The sequence below is a fragment of the Falco naumanni genome, chromosome 1 (assembly GCF_017639655.2).
Source record: "Falco naumanni isolate bFalNau1 chromosome 1, bFalNau1.pat, whole genome shotgun sequence".
Taxonomy (NCBI): domain Eukaryota; kingdom Metazoa; phylum Chordata; class Aves; order Falconiformes; family Falconidae; genus Falco; species Falco naumanni.
Window position 1 is genome coordinate 97,529,509 of NC_054054.1, and position 23,242 is coordinate 97,552,750.

The following is a 23,242-nucleotide window of genomic DNA, read 5'->3' on the forward strand; positions in this document are numbered from 1 at the left end:
GTTAGGCAACAAGGCAGGCAGCAAAGTGTAGAAAAACAAACCTCTTACTACCATAAAAAAGGGTGCTCTCTCAAGTTAAATCAATAGTACTACATTTATGACCTGCATAAAACATGAGACTTTAATAGAGTTATTTCAATAAACAGAATCTAATAGCATTGGTAGCCACAAACCGACTTCAGAGATGCCTCTTGCAGAATGTCATTCTATAAAGATGAGATTATTGGCAGGCAGAAATAATTTCCTTTAAACTCATGAGCTCTCCACTCCTTGAAAGTCTGGAGTATTTACATTTAAGGACCATGTCAGTGGTGAGAACCCTTGGGTCCTTTTTCATGCTATCCTTTAGCAATACATAGAATACATATAATTATAAAATGTGGTAATATAAAACCAATATGCAGTATAAAACCAAAATACAGTACTCCCTGGTAGCTGCCACACTGGCCAGAGTGGTTTTGCTGGAAAGACTATTGTGGCTTTGTCGAAGATTGATGCATGTCCAGGAACACTGTGACTCTGCTCTCCTGCTGCTCAGTGGTAAAAGACATTCCCTGGCAAGAGGGGTTTGCAGGAGGGGTAACAGGTACTCTGGAAGCTGGAAAGTTCATCTTTTAGATGGTTTTGATAATCCTTCCTTAGGTGTGGAATTTGCCTCAGGCACAGGGGGAGGTACCTCTCTTGAGGCTGGTATCCCAGTGGATCACAGGCTTCAGTGCAAGTGTAGCAAGACTTCTGGCTTTGAGATACTGACAGTCCAGCTCTTACATGTCTCAAAAGGGTCATTTTAAGCATTCATCACCAATATAAATTAAGAGGATGTGGGAATCCCACTCTTCTGATCTCCTTTTGAAAGTCTTTATGTGTGGGGAATAAAACATATAGGGGAAGCCACATAGCTGTAAGCTCTAAGAGCTTAAAGGGACAAAAATGAAAAGAAAAAGCAGAAAGAAACAGCTGAAAGGGAAGAATATGAAATCTATCAGAGAGTAAGGTGAATGGACAGAAAAAGAATGTCTGTTGGCAGCAGGCATAGTTAAAATCCCAAACAAAACTTCACTAAGCCCTCCTTTGCCACAGAAGTGGGAGATCAATGGAAGAAACTATTCGAAGATTACGGGGTGGAATAGGTAATGAAGCCACAGATAAGGGGATGACAGCTATCCTATCATGGCACCCAAAGTGCACTTGCAGCACAAACATTGAAAAAAAAAAAAAAAAAAAAAATAATCCATGTGATGTCAGCTGACAAGCCAATATTAAGAAAACTCTCAAGATCAGTAGAGAGGAAACATGAGTTTCTTAAAGAAAATAAAGGCAAAATCTACTCAGCCTTCACTGCTTACTTTCACAGAGAGTATGAAACCACAGTATAGCACCTGTTACCCTGTGGCAGGGATGCCTGGGATACAATAGTAGTTGCACAGGACTTGTGTTTTGTTTGGGCAGAAATGTGACAGTCATAGCACTGCATTCCATTGGCTCAGTGTAATTTGTATGAATGGGGAAGGCAGTGTCTCTGGAGAACAGTAGTACAAAAGAAAAATCATGCATTAATTAAAAAATGAAATGTGCTTCTTGTTTTTTGTAGCTATAGCAAGCTTGGAGATGAAAGTAAGATAACCTAGGATTTCATGTGAAAGTAGTTTCTGTATTTGTGCATGGAATACCTCACATCTGGATTGCACCTCTCTGGTTGTTTATTTGATTGTATCCCTCTAGTTAAGCCCACTTGGGACCAGCAATCTGACAAAGATTCATATAAAATCTCTGCTAACCTTAAACTAACTAGTTTGGCTTGCAGCCATGACAAGGAATTCATCTGGGGCTTACGGCCGCGAGCCTCCAATACATGTAATACATGTAAAATTGTAATATATTTTTACCAAAATCCAGTCTAACTAATGTACAGCTTGATCAGGTCCATTGGCCAGTGCTGTCAATCTGCTTTGTATTCAGATTACCTAAGCTAGTTTATTTCCATTTTGCTTTCCCTGTCTCTTTTTCTAGGGATTTTTAACATATGCTTTTCCTGTCCCTTTTTTTAGGGATTTTTAACCAAGCACTATTTTTAATGACACCATTTTCTTTTCAAACACAATCTGGAAGTATTTTCTGTTTCTTTTACATTGTCTACATCTTCATGCATCCAGTGGTTCAATGTGTGTAAGAACAGCAATAAACCTAACAGAGACTTACTGCCTAAGTGTCCCAGTGGCTCGCAACCCCAACATCATTTGGCCCCCTGAATGGGCAGTGGCAGCATCTCTCCCCTGCAGACATGCACCAGCGCGAGGGTCTAATGAAGCTGTCAGCCTTCCTCCAAGCTCTATCAATGGCAGCGGCTTTAAACAAACCCGTATTTCCTGAGGCCGATACCAGAGGCTTTTATGGAATGTGTCTGGGTGTTCAGGCAAATGTTTAGGCAAATGTGGCATCATTAGAGAAATACAAGGAAGTGCACGTGATCAAGACAAACAACCTTTCATGGTTTGCTCATCCTTCGTTTACACTGCTGATTGAATATACTTCTCGTTAAGTTCATAATGTGCCATTAGGCTTTCTGGTTAAGAAAGAGAAATCATAACTGCTAGTAAAAAAGCCAAATGGATTAATGTGTTTTCTGTGATCCCAGGGCTTAGGATATATTTTTACGTTGTATGTCGCTTTTACATACACTTGTCTTGTAATTAAGTGAATTGGTCTAACTTTAAGAAAAGACAGAAACCTTTTTCTCCTGTTCCCGTGTTTTTTACATTCTTCGACTGTGGCATGTTTTTTTGTATCTACACAGCCCTAAGGGAAGATGTTAAAAAACAAACCAAAAGAGAAAAATCCTGAAGTACAACAGAAAAACTTATGGCAGCACTCTGTGGTTTGTCACTTATCTTTCATGCATGAGTTGGAACGGTTATTTTTGCCCAGATTCAATGGGGAAGCTGAAGAGCTTTACAGATCTATCTTGGCATTTAGACAGAGTTCATACGAGTACATGCACTGTGGCTGTAGATGGAAGAAAGACTGACAGATAGGAAGAACACTCATTTGTAGCTAGATTTTAAGAGGGTCTTATTTGGTGAGAAAGAAGCTCAGTCCACCCAAGTCATACGGCTTTTGGAGCAAAGATGATCTATTGGAGGAGAGCAATGGAGGAGTCGGGTCGCTCTACACTGATTTCTCTGATAACTCAATCTCTGCCTTTAAGTTAAAGTCAACAGTGAACTATTGATTTTGATAGGTCATGGTTTCTGAAGAACTCTATGGAAAAAGTCAAATTTTGGGTCATCCAAAATACAGGCTTTCTGACATTTGTTATCACTGTGATTAGCAGGTTTTCAAACATTCTCCTCAGAAGACTCTGTGGTCTGTTACATGTTCTGCAGACCCTGGTAGTCCTTAGATCTGCAGCTCCCAGCACAATCTTTCTGTTGTGACATCTGGGAGCTTTGGACCTGGCAACCCCAGGCTGCTCTGTGCAGGGTCACCTGCTCAAAAGCTCCCTCTGAGCCACACACCCTGTGTCCTTGGGGCACCTCTTATGTTTGAGGGTTTCAATAAGCCGTGTTCTCTTCTTGGGAAAAGGAAGGATTATGATAGTTAATTCTCTTTGTAAAATACATTGAAATGACTCACAGGGAACTTCTAGAGAAATATAAACACCGTTCAGTAATTTGTGGCAGGTATGTAGATGTCATGTGGGGCTGAATTGCATGTTTGGTAGGAATGTGCAGGGCAAGATGTCATCCTTGGCAGTGCCATCTCCTTAACACTGTCCTTTGCACATGGGGGAAGACACTTAAAGGCCAAAAGCTCCAGCAAGCTAATGAAAGAGGAAAACCAGGTGGGATGTGTTAGCAAGAGATGTCGGTGGCCCCTTAGTCCTGCAGACCCTTTAGATAGAGACACTTACACCACTGGTACATGGCAATGAAAAAACATTTCCACCTTCAGTATAACATACTCATTACTGTCAGCGCAGTAGGCAAACATTTGTATTACACCCTTACCCTGTTCTGCACAGACACTCTAGCCTAGATGTGCTGCTTTCCCCCTTGTTGGAGTTTAGATTTATTGACACAATAAAACAACAGACAGCAACAGAGCAGACTTCACTCTGAGCGCTCTCCCCAGCTGGGGCTGCTCCTGCAGGATTTGTTCTGTTCTGCTCCCTGCTTCTCTCAGCACCAGAGGGACAACTCATTCCTCTCCTGCTTCAGGTGGAGAACTCAAAGGCAGCTGCTACTGTGATCAGATCAGATTTTCATGCTTGTAACTCATGAGCTACCTGTAACTCCCCCTGTGACCCAGAAGCAGAGCAACTGCCGTCCCTCTGGGGGCAACACAAGGGGAGCTACACCCCAAGGCACCCTCTGGCTCAGTTGCCTCTGGTCCCACAGAGGCTGTTCCCTCCACCCTTAAGCTTCCCTTGGTTTTCCCTTGGATTTCCCCTCCCCTGGTCTAGCAGGAAACCTTAGCTAGGAGTAGAGGATTTGTAGGTGTACAGCTGCCAGAAACTAGTGGGTTATACAGGGGCCTGTTTTCAAGGGACTCCATCTCACTGAGGTGCAGCTTATGTATGTATAGTACAGTAATTCCTTTGAATTTATATGCAGAATTTAAGCTTCTGAGCTGAGGCTGTGTCACAACTGAAGGATGCCATCTTCAGCACAATCTTACATCTGTTTATACACGGACGTAAATCCTAAGCCTCATGATTGTGTCATTCTGACATTAAAGACAGATGAAATATTTTCTTGGAAAAGATCTGCTGTGTCATTCAGTGACTTCCTGACAATTTCAAGAGCCCCAAGACTGTACACTTGAATGGAAATTTGGCTGTGTTTTTGATACACTGAGACTTTTTTTCTTTCCAGTGCATTCATCCTAAAGGACCTCCCTCTGTTTCCTGGAGTGACTGTCCAAGAGTATTCCCTGCAAGTTCCCATCTGCAGGAGCCCAGCTCAGCGTGGGCAGTCACCAAGGAGATGACACAGCACAGTCTAGTGGGAAGCTCCCGGAGCCAGTGATAGCATGGGAGGTGGGACGTCTGGGACGGGAATGGAGGGGATGCAAAAGAGCAGAACTCCCCTTTTCACCTTCACCTCTGTAGCCAATGAACATATTTTCTCTCATTTTCCCTGTGCTGTAGATAAAGCCCCTGGTGTTGTTACAATACTGCTGTCATTTAAAAAGTGCTCTTTGCTATGCACAATATATAGGAATATTGTAGTTACAATACTGGCCTTACAGCTGTACGCAGACCCTCCCTCCAGAAAAGTGGCAACACTGGCTAAAATTCAGGTTCAAAATGCTGCTGGGGCCCTTCTGGAGCCCATTTGTATTTTCAGCCTTTAGAGAGTTGACATCTTTTAACTGTTTGTAGCACCAACTACAGCTAGATGTTTTTCATTTTGAAAAATTTAGCTTAGTTTTTTTCAAACTAACATGACTCCAGGAATGGGAATTTTCATAGAAAGCACCCAATATTTTGAGTGTTGTGCTAAAATTACAAGCATTAGCAGAACTGTAGTGCATGTAGTGCAATAGGATGTGTGATCTAGTGCTGTCTAGAAATTGTTTGACCGTCTTGTATATGCAAGGAATTTGTACCATCTTTGTATATACCTCAATTCAGTTGTCTGAATTACATCCGTGTCACTTGGCTTTTTCCATTTACTGAATAGGGAACTCTCTCCTAATGCTGATCTTCTGCATCATCGTGTATTAGATGAATAAAACAGTCTAGTCCAGTCTAGTCTTGTAAGACCAGAGAAGGAAGGTATTTTTTTTACGTAAAGGCTCTTGACGTTCTCTCCAAATAATTTTATTGAAGCACTTGGCTGAATGAATGCAGTTTGAGGGCTGCTTTTGTTGCCTGTCTTTGCTGTCTGAATGCCCCTTTTTTCTTTTTTACTAATTAATGAATATTTGTTGCTCAGAGACTAAAAACTAGCTGGGAAGACTTATGAATGTTGATGCAGTAGTATCTAGGCATCAGAGTTTCCTTTACAAAATAAAAGTGTACTGCTGTGTATTTATAATCTCTTTTTGCATTTTTTTCTGCTTTCCTGCTGGTCCTTCGGAATAAGGATGGTATATCCTTTCATTACTGGGACAAGATTAAAGGCTAGTTCTGTGTGGCTAACATTCATGACTTAACACATTACTCAATACTATGTTAAGCTCACAAGCTTTATTACTTGGCTGTGTAGTGTTCTTCTGGGCTGGTGGCTTTACAGTGCTGTTGTAGTTGCCATATATTCAACTTGCATTGATAGGGAAGGGGTGCAGTTGTCCTTTGGTGGGAGAAGCAGCATACAAGATTCCTTTCCTCTACACAGTAGTCCAGGAGCAGTACAGGGACTTTTGTGCAGTGGCCCTGACGTGAGCATCCTCCTATTTACTCCAGAGCGTTTATGTGTAGCTGGGAAGGGCTGAGTAGCTGGTTTCCTACATGAAGTCTGCACACACTTTGCATCCTTGAGCTTTTTGCATGCTGGGTTGTGGCATCTATGAAATAGCAGCAGGAGATGAGGAAGTCTGGAGGTGACTTGCATTCTCCAGGAGCGTTGAGAAACCAGCAGGCACAGAAGAGCTTGTTAGCTTCTGCAGTTACAACTGATCTGCCTTTTTTTCCAAGTACAAGTTCTTTAGAAACCTCTATTTCCCCTGTTAAAATTTCATTGGAATAATTGAAGGATACACAATATAGGAAATTGAATGAATATGCATGTAATTGTTTCTTTTTCTTTTAATTTCATGGAGTCTTAGATCTTAAATTTCAGTCACAGGGATTAGAGCCATGAATCATGAACACTAAGTTTACGTAGTACACAGAAGATTGCTTTTAAAGCCCATTATTTTACAAAGAACTTCAGTGAAACTGAAGTATGTTACATCTGCTTGAATATTTTCCCCTCTTACTTTTCTCAACAATGTGTAAATTATTCTGTCAGCCTATAACCCCATTTGTGTGAGTAATGCAAGTGGGAAAAAAACCCCAAAAAACACCCAGAGAGGGGAAAAAAACCACCTTAGTTTATAGCTCAAACATATGTGTTAGTTTCACCTAATTAACAGTTTTTACAGAACAGGTTCAGTGTTTGCAATTAGAACTGGTGCAAGAAAGAGCTGGCACCATATGCTGGGGTTTCACCAGATAAACAATTCTTAAGCCCTTCTGGGATACCAGCTGATTAATATGAAGCGTGTGGATGTTTACTTAAACTAACAAGTGTTGGTAATGCCTAATCTGCAGAAGTTTAAGGATCAAATACTTAAGCAAAAGCCACCTCAGACAAGTATGTGCTTAGAATTTGTGCGGGTGAGAGATCCTTTATCTCAGTGCAAAGAATGAAGATGCCTGTCTGGGAAGGATGTTAGCCCAGGAGAGGTACTGCATCATGGTGACAAGGCAAGCCGAAGCCATGCTGACTTGCATACTAGAATGCTTAAAAGAAACAGGAAGTCATGGGGCAAGAATGGGACTGGCATAATTTGATTGTAAATGGACAGGGAAGCAGGAGATCCTGATCCATGTGTTCTCATTATCAAGATAAGTAGTGGTTGAAGGAAAAAAAAGAGTGTTCCTGAAGCTTCCCCCAAACACAAACTGCGCTGAGACTCAAATGGGCTTGAACCACATGAGGTAAGTTTCATGTGCATCTGCTCTTCTGCATCCTGGCAGCAGAACTGCTGCTCTGTCAAGAGATAATTGCAGTTTGTCCAAACAACTTGAAGTATCACATCCCAGGGAACTTCAGCCTCTGAAAAAACATGGCCTAAAAATCTCCCTGTTCCAAGATTGTGTCACAGCTGGCTGTCACGGCATTTACAATAGATGGTGAAGTCCTTGCATCCCTTAAACTCCTGGTCTGAGACCAGTAAGTAAGTAGAAAGTCTCTCATTTACTTCAGTGAGGGTTGGATGAAACCTAAAAAAGGCACTCTGTATCCCCTACCAGTTACATGGAGCCCTGTCCAGTTTCCCAACCAACTGTTAGAAATGTCCGTGCTGAGACCCCCAGTGACACAGCCACCACTGCCTTTTGGTTATTGGCATCAAGCGTCATTTCTTCTTGTGCAGGGGAGCTGACATTCCTGACAGACCAGCCACTCTCTATCCCAGGTATGGTGAACAAAGGCATTCTCTTGTCTTCCAAAGACACCAGCATCTTAATATCGTCATTGATTTAACCTAATAAAGATAGTATCTCTTAATCTGAACATGGTGACGATAAATCAGTAGGGAGAGCAGGAACAGTAACTTTTAATTCTGACAGAATACCTCAGCTTGCTTTTCACAGAAAAAGTGCAATTAAAAGCTTAGCTGATTAGTAAAGGAACTTGGTGCATGAAGCAGAGAACGTTTTGGTAGCCACCATATACTATTAGCTGCCCCTCAATCATTTTTAGTATTCACTCTACATAATCAGTAAGAATGAAACGCCAGAGCATCTGCCCTTCCTAGCAGCTGCACCGTCGCTGTGGATGCACAGCAGTTATTACTGAGCCTGAATGAAGTCAGGCCGAGCAGCAGGCTGAGTCTGAAAGCACACCCACCTTCTTTGGTCCTCCCCTTTCAACCTGTGCATCTCCCAAACTTATCATCTCCAGCAGGAACGCCCCTGCACAGCGTGCCGGGAAGCGAATGAGAGCAGCTGCTCTGCACCTGGGACTGAAATCCTGGCAGATCTCATGTGTTGTTTAATAATTTTGCATAGATCAACAGTTTTTGAAAAGTGCACACTTCATTCAGTACAGCAGGTTTTTAAATTCTCATTGCACATTCATGGATCATTGCACCTTTTCTAAGCCACAGCAATTGTCTCTGTTGTTAAGCCAAAATGTTAAAGTCTTCCATGCTGTCCTTCCCTCTAGTTCAGTGCATCTCAATGGGGGTTAAAAGGTAAAAACACTAAAACTTCAAATACCCATTCACATCATGGCAAGCTATACCTAGTCTCATCTCCCTCCTCCCCCAGTATCCTGCTTCTCTTCATTAGTAGTGTTAAATAGTGACATCTACAGAGAAAATGAGCAGAGGCTTCTTCAATAAAACAATAGGGTGTCACTACACTCAGTGCTAATTGCTGCTGAGCTGCTATTAAAATGGTCTCATGTTGTCCACGTGGAGCTCTGTGCATCTGCGTAACAGATAATCCCCTCCACTAGCCCGTCACTCAGACCATCATCTTTTTCTGGTTTCTTGAACACACAGCACTTCAGTTTATTATCTGGTTTTCCAAACCTGTGCTTTCCTGGGCAAAGGGTTTTCCTTTTAATCTTGCTTCTAACTCCTTGTCATTCCATTTCAGACCTGGGTAGAAGCTACAGTCTGTGCTTTGTACCACTGGCGTAAGTAGTCTTCAGGGTGGGCCCAGTCTGGCAGACACGGTTATGGAAACTGCTGTTACCTGTACCTGCAGTGTTCTCTGTGCGGCTCCTTGTAGACATGGGATTGTTCTTTGGGGCCTTGAACTGGATCTGGGTCGGGCTGAGTGCTGAAGCACTTGTCCCCCCACCAACTCCCTACTTTCAGTGAGAGAAAATTGAAGTCCAGACATGAGTTTTGTATCTCCCACTTCAGTCCTTTAGAACAATAAACCTGGGAGGAATAACTATTACAAAATGATAATTTCAAAACGGCCTGTATTTCCCAACGGGTTTGTCTGCCTAACTGGTTAAATACCTGCTAACCTCTGAAACTGACCTTCAACGCTTGATCATCCTCCACTTAGTTCAGCTGAATTGACTTCAGCAGTTGTAAGAGCAAGACTTTGGGTAGTTAAAACCAGGGCAGGTGTATCTGCAAATAACTCACCCCAACACAGCAATATTCCTGCTGACAGAGGGTGTGACTGGGCTGTTACAGGACATGCACTGCTGTGGGCGCTGAACACAATTTCCTGCCCCAATCCAAATTTCTCCAAAGAACAAGATGAGGGATACTTCTTCTTTCAGTGTAGGATTATGTGGGTTTCTTCTTCACAGATATTGCAATTTAAGACTACTTAAGACAAAGAGCATTGGAAATGCTTCAGGCTCACCTTAATGTATTTTGGTTTTTACATTTTCTCCAGTGAAAGCTAGTAGGGTGTGTGGGAATCATTATATTCGTATTTCTGAGTATAGTTGTCGGACTGCATTGAATCATGTAGTTTGTATACTGTTTGCATGTAACATTATTATTCACTGATAGGATGAAAAGCAAACACATGTTGAACCCATGGGGTGGGGAACACTTGACAAACTTTGCTATTGTTTCTAAGTAGAAAACAAACCTTAGAATGTATCTCGAGGGATTCCTGTAGCCAACACTTACATCTCAAACTACAGCAGCTGTTCCAGAGAACAGTACTTGGAGAACTGATTCACCAATAAAAACAAATTAATGTGAAAAAAATGTTTCAGAAATGACCCTTCCAAGACTACTCTGCACATGTCTAAAATTAAAAGGGAATAAAACGTCTGTTTTCATCCATTTCAACTTCAGCTGTATATTACTGTATATTCTTAATCTACCATTTGCCTCAAATTGCTTGGAGAGACAATATCTGCAGACCTCAGCCCACATCATTAGCTGGGGCAGGGGGAAGCAGAACTCCTGCCAGAATTAACTGCATAGCAATATCCCTGCTTGTGGAAGAGGCTGCAGTAAACGCAGTGAAGCCCAGCAGGCCACATGCAGTGCCTTGATATGTACAGTCCAAGGACCGCTATGAAGGCTGCGCTGCGTTGCTGCACGGCTGTCAGAAGCCAGGGCAATGTCTCCCGCCCACGGTCCCTCTCATCTCGCCGGGTCGTGGGGCACGATGCAGCCCCCCCGCACAGGTGTCCTGCACCTGCTCGGGGGAGCTGGAGTCTGGCAGCCTGGCCCAGAGCGCTTTGCAGAGGTCTGGGTGCCGGGAGCAGCGCAGGGTGAGGCACCCGGCTGTCTCTGCCACACAGGCAGCCCTCACGCGAGGAGACAGTATGTGTGTTCTGGGCAGAACTGTAATTCAGCTTTGGCCAATTTGCTTTAATTTTAAAAGGGAAAAAACATTAATGAAAATTTCTACTTTTATGTTATCACTTGACACATGCATACGGGCAAATATTGTGCACTAGAATAATTAACATATCACGATACAATATACAAGTGCAGCTAAAACAAGAAGTCTGACAAATTCTAGACTGATTGCTATCAGGCTTAATTCTGAATTTAAAATAGAAACAGCATTTCTTAGCTGGAAAGGGTTTGGGAAATCCCTTTGTTTATTTGTCTCAAGAAACAAGGCGTATCTTTCCATCCCTTTGTTGGTTTAGGAGACTCCAGCAATGGCTTCAGGCAGCGCGTAGTGCAGAAGGGGACCGGAGCCAGGGAAGGCTCAGAGGTAACTAGCTGTTTGGAAGAGGGAGAAAGAAGAAGATGGAAAGAAGAATCCTTCTTTTTGTCTTCAGCCATTACCCAAACACTAAGCCAGATTTCTCAGGCTGAGGGAGTAATTTTAGACTGTGTTTCTGAAGCAAACATGTAGCAATAATAAAGTACAAAATTATCCAAACCAGAGAAAACAGTTACAGCCATGCTGTGGCCGTATAAAAAGATGCAAGAGGCAGAAGAAAAACACACAGCATAAGGGTTTGAAGTAGCTCAGCAAGTCCTTCCTAATGGACTAACAAGACAATGCCAGGAACAATGCAGCAGAAAAGGTGAAAAAGAAGGCGTTCAGGAAATGCCTCAAAATTACAGTTTTAAGATTATTATGAGAATGAGCCATTTACACTGGGCACCATTCGCTTTAAAGCCTCGTTACAATTGTTCTCTTTGTAGCCTCAGCCACAATAGCGAGACTTTGCATCCCTGACACATTCGGTGCAAGGCAGCGCTGTGCTGTTCCTCTGACCTTTGATAAACACCCGCAACCTGCCGCCTGCCATCCCTCCCCCCACCCCCCTCCAGCGCCAGAGCTCCAGCTCTGAGACCAGCAGTGGGAGAGCCTCCTTCAGAGGACTCAGGCAGCTGTGCCCAGACCGCGCTCCGGGCTCTGCCTTGTATGCTGGGCATCAGGAGTTGCACTGTCTCAGGCAGGGGTTGGAATAAGGTTGGGTTTTGCTTTTGAAAACCCAGGATTACAAAATTGAAGAAGTCTGTACATCTGTTCCATTAAACTTAAGTATTTTTGAATGCCAGTAATTCTTGACTGCAGGCAAAAAATTCCTTTTGTAAAGGCCAGTTCTGCTGAAGTACTGGTGAAGGCTCTTTTGAAAGCAAATCTAAAAAGGCCCTCTTTTCAAGAGTGAATTTGAACTTCAAATTTAAATCATTTGGGGACCTGACTGGATAACCAAACAGCTGTAGCTCTCAGCTGAAAAGACTCTGTTTTAGATGCAACTTTGGTACATGCTGTGTGTGCCTCAGTTTCCTCTTTTATAAATGGTTTGTAAAAATTCCACCGCCCTGTTAACCTTTGTGTGTTGAAAATTCGCAGATTACAAGTGCCATAGGACAGTTTGGCATTGTTCTTGGTATCACTCTTACATCCACTTAGTCACTGTTGCTTCATACCGAATTAAACAGAATTAAATCCTTTAGGTAATAGTTTTTTCTTTAAAATTCATTATACCTGTTCATACACAGCTGTGTGCATGCACCTTTCATGTAAATATCAGTGAGAAGTGTGTGGCTGAAGGTGAAAAAAGATTAATCTGGAAGTGAGGTGTGTGCTGGGAAAGCCCCGGAGCGCTGCTGTGGAGGCACACGCGCGGTGGGTCTCTCCTGACACCATTCCTGCTCTCTCCTTCCACACGAGAGTGCTGGGGAAACACAGCTGTGCCAAGCGGGTGTTCAGCACCAAAGTCCTGTTCACCTGAAGAAGTCCTGAGTGGTTAACAGCCGCGAGGATTGCGATGGTTTTGTGTTACATCTGTCTCATTCGGTCACCTGACAAAGTGACCCTGCAAGCTGGTCTGGTCTTTGGAATCAAGCCTGAGTGTAAAGATGAACCACGCAGCAGGCGTTATTTGTTTTCTTGTCATTTCACATTCCCTCCATTTTACCTGTTCACCCAAAGGGCTTCTAAACCGTTGCTGACCCGACCAGCAAACGGTTTCCCAATTACTCTTTTGGTCTGCTAGCTACTTTTGTACTGGATTAGTCTAAACCAAGGAGTCTGTGACAGGCTGTACAGGGCAAATTGTGCTTTTTACAATTACTTGTGGGGATTGGAGCCAACCACCTGCTTCAAAGCCCGGAGAGGTTAATTGCAGCTCTCTTTCTCTTGACCTGCATACCAGAGCACATCGCCAGCCGTCCTGCCCTCCTGGTCGCAAACTGTCTCAAATAGCACTTTCTGATTTTTGTCAGGCAGTTGACAATGGATGGTGATGATTTTAAACAGGCTTGCTCTGTGCATTTTAGATGAGCTGGTGGCATTCTAAGTTTTTGCTGTGTCTTCCCACTGCGTAGTGTTTTCAGGAGAGATTTAACAGCGTTTTCCCTCTTTGTTCCCTTGGAACCAGCAGCTCAAAAGAAATCTGTGTGTTAAGTCACCTGCTAATGGAACCGCCGGTGTCGCCCTGCTGCGTCAGAGCGCGCCCCACAGTGACCCTGCGTGCCTTCTGATGTAAACAGGCACACACTCCCCAAACTCCATCAGCAGGTCATGCGAGTTCCCCTTCCAGCAGCGTCAGGAGCCACTTCTGGCAGTCGGAGTGTGACTAGAGGAGCACAGAGACTTAAAAGCAGAGAAAGTGAAGGGGAACATTTGCTGTAGGCCATTGGCCAGAGAATACAGCTGGTACCGAGCCCCCAAGGCTCAGTGTGTGTTTGTCCTTCCCTCCTCACTTTGGAGGAGTGTCAGAGGCTCTTAGCATGAAAGCACAGCTCTCATCTGAGAGCTGCATGAAATTAACTCTTTCTCCTGGGTCTGTGGCAGACCCCAAGTGAAACAGGAGTGCCAAGCATATTTTGTACATGCTCAGGTTTCTCGTTTCCTTCAGGTCAACCAAATCTACTTTCAAGCACCAACTGCTGTAAGGTGTGGTGAATGAAACATGGCAGTAATTAAATGTATGTGAGGGTAACAGAGGCTTCCTTAGGTGAGCTTTAGTCGAGCCAGAATGGTTAACAGTCATCATGGTTTCACATACCTCATCACAGGATTCAGCTGACTGCTGTGGTTTTCACCCTTATTTGCACAAACTTATTTTTCCTTTAAATTCTTTGGTTTGCTTATACCTAATAGAGTACACCCACATTCCAGACAGAGATCTGAAAGAACAACGTCTCTCTTCAAGTTTTCTTATCAAGGTTGGATTATTTTCTGGAAGATACACTTCAGTGAAACATGACCTCTGAACCCTACACAAGGCAACTGGGTGAACCTCTATAGCATAGTTACATACACGAATTTATATTTACTCTTGGTCAGTATATAAATGACTCAATGGTTCTGTCTAGACGTATAATCTGTGAGATTTTTAAGCCTAGTCTTATATTTTTACAGCTACAGTTAAAGTCCACCTTTCAATTCCCTAATTTAGCACCTTTCTTGCCTGCTGACAAGAAGACAAGAACATTTTAAGCAGCATGAGGAGAATCCAAAATATTACCTACTGTCATGTCAGCTTTTAGTTATTCCCCTGATCTGGTCTTGATGTTTATCCCTCCCTCTTTGAGTTTTCTTAATTATTTCTGTCTTGTATTAATTCTCACAAAACTCCCTAGATGTAAGCTTTATGATTTAGAATCTCAACTGCTCATTCAATTAATGGGCTTGCTTAATGTGCTTAAACTTTCCAGAGACACTTGTGACACATTATGAGGAGGAAACAGAGACTAAGTGAGCTCCACCTTACTTGTGGTACGCCTGAGCCTGCAGTCCATTTTAAGCTCTTTATCAGATTGCTAGATTTATTTAAAAAAAAAATAATCTTGTACTCATTAAGCATTTACATGGAAGGAGTGTTCCTTCCAGAAGAGTGACATAGTTTCCTTTGCCACATCCTCACAACCTGGCTCAGTCCCTTTGCAAAAAGTAATTGACTGTAGTTTCAGTACATTGATAGGATCTGAGGAGCTGACTTGAAAATGGCAAACATGAAGTGGAGCTCTTTTACTTTGCATGTGGCTATTTCATATGGAGAGAAAAACAGCCGCCAGTGAGCTTTTCTAGGAAGAATCTCAAGGTACTTGACAATATTTTTAGCAAAGCTAAAACCTAATAATAAAGTACAGCAGAATGACTTTATATGTACAGTGATGTTATAAAAGGGGCAATCTGAAAAGTTTGGTTGCGTGGTCTCGCTAAGTGTGAAACAGTTGTTATATACAGTCAATGTTCAATATACACCGACAGATCAACTGGCACAATGCTTCCCAAATGTTTCTCCTTCCCCGCTTGGCTTGAGAGTCACCATATTTTTCAGTGTTGTCACAATAATTCTGGAAACAAAACTTGTCACTGAATGGCATACGTAAAGGTTGCTTGTATTCTTTTACTTCTGGAGTAGCTGATTCTTAGGCAAGTTGCCTATAAATCTGAAAAGCATTATGAGAGCCATTTAGGCAAAATTTCACTGCTTAAATGTGCTCCATATGATGGTAGAACTCAGGTATTGTCCATCTAACAGCAATATACCATGTTAGAGCACAGAAGAAAAACTGTTATTCTGAGATTTAGAGCAGGACGGACTTAATTTCAAAGTCATCTGTGAGGATTGCCTTTGAGAAAAGAAAAAGGCTGCTACACATTTTCTGTAATTTTTCTTGGCTCAGAAACCCCTAATTCCTGTTAATATCAGAAAAGATTTGAGGTACGTTTGCAGAGCAAAACCAATGTGTGTTTCAGCATATTCCCCACTGAAGTCTGCATGAGTTATCTCAGTAACTCCAGTAAACCAGAATTTAATCACTGGCTTAGCCAGAATCCCTTCAGATCTGAGTCCCAATGCATTACACAATGTGACACAGAACGGTCCTGACAAGAGAACAAAGTCCATTTGAGTAACACAACTACATCTCGTAAGCCATGGTTTTAAAAGATTAAAACCACAGTACACGGACTCTGTTGGAGACCATCACCTCTCTCACATCAAAGCAGAATGCAAATCTGTGTACAGATACAAATACATATACTTATTCATGTACATGTATATACATATATAAAAACCATGTTACACATTAATCTAAATGTGTGCATGTGTGTGTATATATATAATCTAAAAATATACATACATGTGTGTTCATAAACATTCTGGAAAACAGTACCTCGCGAAGGAGCTCTGTCTTTCCAGGACGCAGGTCAAATGCCTTGCTATATCGTGTTCCTTATTTAAACGGGATCTCTGCTCAGGACCTTGATTTTGTGCCAAAGCAGCCCTGAGACCAAGAGGGTAGATGAGTTGTAGTATAGAGCCCGCATGCTAGTTGTGGCAGTAATTTCATATAATGACACAAAGCAACTATGAATACATTTTGCTAAAACAATTACTGAGAAGTTCGAAAAATTAATGCTTCTGCTGCACTTCTGCTCGTGAGCCATAAGGGGATCTTTGTCTTTCAGCATTACAGTGCTCAAGGAAAAAGGAAAGGATTCTGTTTTATGGTTCTGAGTCAGTCTTTTTCTTACTAACATATGGCCCCATTTTTTCCAGGTTCTTTAAGCAAGTTGTAAACATAAACTTTGATGTACATGGAGTTTGATTCATGAAGAGTTTAATTTGCCTAGTATAAAAGATGCACATAGGTTATATAACATCATTAAATTATTTTTGTCATTTGAGTAGTATCCACTGAGGAAAGCAGAACTGTTTCCCTGGGGTCCATTTATCACTGTTTGCTACTAATTAGAAAACTGAAAATGCAATATGCATGACTCACATTATCAGTGTTGTCTTTGGACTGATGTATCATTCCTTGTGCTTCCTCAGGAACTTTTATTCATTTCCTAATTAATCTCTCTCTTTCACTCTCTTTTTTTTTAAGGTTTCTGACAGATGTGACTCCATCTTCGTTAATGGCAAGGAAATGAAAAGCAAAGTGGATACTATTGTTAACTTCACTTATCAGCATTTTACCACCCAATTAGAAGTGACTGTCTGGGTTCCAAGGCTCCCACTGCAGATAGAGATCTCTGATACAGAGCTTAGCCAGATCAAAGGCTGGAGGATACCCGTCACCTCCAATAAAAGGTATGCTTGCAGCACTGGCACAGTCCAGATACGTGCCCAGGGCTCTGATTTTAGAACACAACAATTTTTTTGAGTATTTCTCAGAATCTAAACTCTCCTGTTTAAAATTAGCTTTACAATCAGTCTTAGACTTCATTAAAACATCCAACAACAGTATCAGTAGGCTACATTTTATCCTGAACTGCATCGTTTAAAAGTCATGGCTTTGCCTGGAGGGTTAATCAATTCCACACAATCTCAGGAAGTCCTATCATATACTCCAATGTGCAAATCTGAGGAAAAGAACCTGGCTCTCTCCCATCCTATATGTAACATTGTGCGTGTGTGTGTGCATGTGTGATATTCAGCACTGCCAGAATTTAAGTTTCTGTCTACACTGCTAAATGAAACAGGGCCAAAGAGGGAGTCAGGTCACTGGGCACTGGCAGAGGGGTTGGACTAGATGATCTTTAAAGGTCCCATCCAACCCAACCTGTTCTATGATTCTATGGCATTGGATGATTATTCAGTCTCTGTATAGCAGACCTGGCTGAAGCATTGCTCAGCAGATCTGAATTCAGCAAAAATCCACTTATGCTCTTATTGAAGACTGTGTTCTGGTGAATAGATTCTATCAGGACAAATGTGGATCGGGAAAAAAGGAGGGGGGAGGGGGCAAGGATTTTGAGCACTGTTCTCATCGTTCCCTAATGAAAATACCCATTCTAGAAAAACCCGCATTTGGACAATCTGCCAGATTAAGAACTTCCAGAATGCTGCTATATTGGTGGATTTCAGGCTAAGTTGAAAAATACTACTGGAGAACAAGGCATGACACCAGCTCAGATTTATAATACAGTGAAAAAGCATTTCTGGCAGTAGTAACTGTAGTGCTAAACACGGTGGCAGTTCTAGCTAAAGCACTCGATTTGCCCAGGAGAACATCTCAGCTATTCAAGAGCCTTAAACAGCCCAGACAGCAGCGGAGCAGAATTATCTAACACTTTATGAGGGCATAAAACAAAGGGTAATAGGACAGAATTTACAGCATACTCAGATAATGGGCTCCAAAGAAGGGGACTGACTTGCCTCCTGGCTATGTGGACACTTTTTCTGGCTATGGCAGAAGAGGTGATGAGGACCAGGCATGAAAGACATCTGTGTGTTTGCTTTAGTGATAACAGCAAAGTTGCCATTTGTGGCAGCAAGAGATGTGCTAGGTGAGGCATGAACATATGCTGGCTGCTTAGAGTTTCACTTAACTTACCTTCTTCTGCCTGTAATGTGCCTAGTGCTGTAACACTCCCTTAGGCACAGCTCCTACTAAAACCAGTGGGGATTTTGCTGAGTAAATGGCTGCAGGATTAGGCTGTTGATGTTTATTACAGGAGTAAACTTTCAGCAGCAAGCTCAATGAGGTAGACATTCAACTGTGGTTAACAGTCGTGGACATTCTGACTTCAAGCCCATTACACTCAGTGCTGGAAATTTACCCCCTGGTGTCTAGTTCTGATTTATTTGGCCAGCTGAAATAAAGATAATGATCTGAGAGTCTGCTCTGTTAGCAAGCTGGCAAACCCTGCGAGTTTGCTGCTGCTCAGATTGCATCTGAACTGCTGGCACGTCTTCAGCAAGCACTTTCCGTGAAGGGTAGAGGAGAAAGCATGGACAGCGTGTCACTCCCCAGAACTGCAGCTGGTGGTTTATGACATTGTGTGTCAGCAGCCCATGCCAGTGTGAACAGGAAAGGTTTCAACTAGAAATAAATTATCTCTTGTTTTATGGAATGTTCATGTGGATTTGTCTCAACTTTGGGGGGATATTTGAAATCAATAGGCAGTCTAGGACTAGCATTAGTCCTGCTGACTCTGATATTTACTTTGCATGTAGGGTTTTTACATTTCCGTTATTTTTAGTTTTGGATGGGTTTTACCTGAGAGTTAGTGGTTTTTCCTTTCCTTTTTCTTTTCTGTTTTTGTTTTTCTCTTTTAATTTTTAATCTGCATACACCTCCATCTCCTTCATAGCTATATGTTTCCCAATATCCTAAACATGGAGGAGTTTTTATGAGGAATTTTTAAATGGTGACTTGAAGCACACAAGACATTTGGACTACAGTTAGGAGCTGCAGGCTGGTCTCCTGAATCCTCACCCAGTGGCACAGCCAGGCGGCCACACTCACTTATCCTGAACGGTGGTTCAGCCTGTAATTCTTGACAGTGCCTGCCTGCCTGGTTTTGGTGCTGTACAGTGAGAAGGTCGTCTCGTGTGATACCTGAGAACAAGTTTGGAGGAGAGTGCTTTCATCTTTTTTTTAAAAAAAACAAACCACAAAATCCAAGCATTTCCCAGCAGGTGTGATAGCCATGGCATTGCATTGCTTCAACTTCATTTTCATGTAAGAGCCAGTATCTGCAAGTTGCATGAAGTTTTTAATATCTATCCTTAAAGGAAATTAATTTGAAAAGAATAGGGCATCTAACTTGTGGATTCTTTTGAAAGTCTCTGCCAACAGGCTCAGGCAGTCTTAAATTTAGGTTCAGTTGCACATGGCCCACAGGTCAACTGAGACTGTATCACTGTCTCTAGGTTTAGTCACGGCAGGACTGTAATGTGTCTTCATTCCTCACCTCACCACAGACAAAACAATTTTCTGCTCTCCTCCTGTCCATTAGGATTGGTATCTTCACACCACTCCCCTGTCTTCTTAGCAAGAACTAAACATTGCTATAAAGTAATTCATCAAAATACAGAAGGTAAAATTGTTGAACATTTCTTACAGGGATTGTGTAGAGACACTTCAGCAACCTCCAAACATCCCTCCATCTTCCCTGGCTCCCCCACTGCCTCATTCCCACGTGCTCAGCGTGGCTGAGTTGGTTCAGTTGTCTGAGGGGCTGAGCCAGATGGCAAAATGTAACTGGGTTTACAATAATCTTTTAGATGTTTTTATTGGTGCTGTCAACAAAAGAAATGCCTGTGAAACTACTGCCTCAGCATGGCTGTTCTTCATCTGAATATAGCTGCTTCTATTGCAGACCTGAAAAAGGGTTTATATGCCCCGAATCACATCTGTTCTTTCCAATGATGTTTGTTGATCTAATAAAATGTATGCTTCTCCCTATAAACCCTGTCATGTTTGTAATTGTAAAATACATGTGATTACAGACATGTTCGCTTACCTAACTTATTGAATAATTTCCACAAAGCAATAAAAAAGATGGGGTCTTAGCAAAAATTTTACAAATGCCACATGCCTAGCTCAGTTTGAACCGTGTTGGCTTTTACCTGGTCTGAACTGCTGCAATAGCAGGAACTTTAGCTAGAGAACAGAAAGCAAAACCAGGCTGCTTTTGTACCAGAATCTGGGAAAAAAACCAGTCTCTCCTATGAAGGAGCAGTAATACAATTTACCAGATCAATCTGTAAATATATGGCAAACCTTTCGTACTATCCAGGGGAGAGGTTGATCTATTGTGTGTGCTACTGCAGATATGAGCAGCCTCCCTCTCCAGATGGAAGTCAGCTCCATGGATCAACCCATGGCTTACAGCGTGGTACGTGAGTGCTTGAACTAGCAAGGGTTAACAGAAACCTACTCCTGCCAACGGGCTGCAAAAGAGCCCAAAACCCCAGCAAATGAAAGGTGCACATTCAAATTAAAGTCAAATATTAGAGTGTAGAAGAGGTCCAGGCAGACTCTGCTAGTCTAACCAGAACACTTATTTTGATTCCTCATGTATCTGCAAAATAATTACCTTGTGGAAGTTCCTGCACTACCTCAATGCACATACATTTACATGGGATGAGGCTTCAACTTGCATTAATAGGAATTGCATGGCTAAATTCTCACAGAACAAGCTGGAAATTTAATTTTAAGTAAATATTTGCAACTGGGATAGCACATTGTTTCACGAGGCTCCCAGGAGGCAGCCACCACAAAGGATGGCTTCAGCATATGCTTCAGTACCAGGCACATGGTTTAGTGGACTTTTACCAGCGTCTGTCCTTACTGAACAGCAGCTGATAAAGCCATTGCCAGGTCATGGTGACTGCAAACCTCTGAGCAGCACAAACTGTCAAAACCTAAGAACAGAGTTGAGCTGGACAAGGTACTGCTTATGAATGGTAGCCTGTTGAACTAATGGTTAATTAGGTAGGTAGCTCTGCTTTCGTCCAGTCTAGTACTAGAGACAAAAGCGGGAAAGTTAGCCTAAGTTAATTGCAGGAGAAAACAAAATTTTTTAGTTAAGCCTCTGTGTGAGTGCTGCCACTCAGAAATAAAGCCATACTTCAAAGCAAATAAACTAGATTCAAACCATTCTGCTTGTGAATAACGGAATCCACACAAAGCTTGAAGATGCTGTAAATTCACTCCTTTATTTAAATGACGTTAATGTCCTAAGGAGATAAGGGCACGCAGATTTTTGTGAATAGGTAGACTATATTTTCAAGATCTGTAAAGGTACCAAATTGCATTTCTTCTTGAACTGTGTGGAGCTATGCACAATTTTTTTCTGTAGCTTCCACTAAATCAACTTCATAGTGGCTTGTATTTTGTATCTGAAATAATTTTTATTTCTATTAGGAGTGTTGAAATGTGTTTTAAATACATGACTTTTAATGAGTATTTCAAAATCAAAACCAGCAGAACTGATTTCTTTAGGGTTTTTTTTTAACAGAAAATTAGCATCTGGCCCAAGAACATGATGCCTGGTTTGAGAGTCGTGCAAATTAAAAGAGACATACTTAAACTGCTCAGGTGTCTGTAATACAGAGTTGACAGATCACTGATTAGATCAGTGCTAGCAGGCACCCTTGTAACAGGGCTGCTGTTTTAACTCCGCTCTCTGGCAGAGGCTTTTTCTCTGTGTGAAATGTAAATTAAATGTAATTCTGGCAACCTTCGTTCACTCCAGAAAAGCAACAAATCTTCTAAGCAAGTTTGCCAAATGGTAAGAAATAGGATAAGAAGGATTTTGAGAGATACCCAGAGCTAACCTTGCAGATGACCAAGGGGAAAAAAAGCACAATATGCAGCAGTAGCTTATATTCATGAGGACGTGTCTTAAAAAGAAAATTAGCTCACTGCTTAATGAAGGATTTTAAGCCTACTGAAAGCACTATAACGGGAACTTTAAGACACTAAAGAGAACTATGCAATTCAGCGGATCTCAAACATTTTCTTGCGCCCATGGACACAAAACACTGAAATGCTCTGACTTACTAACCAAATCATGGATTTGTGGCTTTGAAGTGGAAATGGATATAATTTGTTTTAAAAAAGAACGAACTTGAGCTGGTACATGGCAAAGCAGACTTGCAAAGCTTGTATTGAAAATTCAAACACCTCTCTTTTTACTTTGTGGTGACATTTCATGGTTTAGGGATGCTTTTCTAATGTTCCGCATTTGCATGTGATAGAAACCATGTATTTTTAAGGAGAAGTATGGATACAAACAACTATAAATGCTTCTGTAATGAAATGGAACCATTACCTTTGTTAGAGAAACCACAAGGAAAGAGCTGGGTTTGAATCATCTTTTTATGGCTGCTAGTAGGTACGGTCTTAAGCCTGCTAACACGGCAGGCTCCCTCCGTGCCCTTAGCCAGAGCTCCCCATTTCTGGTCGTTCTTCCTGCAACTCACGAGCTGTACGGGACTGGGGCTGAACAATTCTTTTGCTCAAAGTTGTTTTGAATGTATTGCCTCTTGAACAGTCCAGTAGTGTAAAGTTTTAAACGGTGAAAGTAGAAATAAATAAGCTCAGAAATAAATATGAGCAACAGTAACACATCGGATCTGAGTAAAACATCTTGTTATCTAACAGAAACAGAGAACGGTTTTGTAAAAAAAAAAAATAAGTCAGTGTGAATGTTGAACATGTGAACATTTTTCCTAAAGCCACAGAACACTGGGTCTGTGTCTTTTTTCCCATAAGAAAACTGGTTCCCACTGGTTTGGTGGCTCTTTTCCCCCAAATCCCGTAAGTACTTCTTACCTGAATAGTTTCTGTTCATTTTTCTCTAGTTCTGCACAGATACTAACATTACTGTCTGTATTACTGGAAGAGGGTCAAATCCCAAAAT

General features: G+C 41.9%; 1 protein-coding gene across 1 annotated transcript in view; it reads left to right on the forward strand.

The window, feature by feature from the left end:
* TMEM132B (transmembrane protein 132B) overlaps positions 1-23,242 on the forward strand; it is a 258,420-nt gene that overhangs the window by 223,241 nt on the left and 11,937 nt on the right. The window contains exon 6 of the mRNA XM_040611338.1: positions 16,969-17,174. Within this exon, the coding sequence (XP_040467272.1) occupies positions 16,969-17,174 (206 nt within the window). The remainder of the gene's footprint in view (positions 1-16,968; positions 17,175-23,242) is intronic.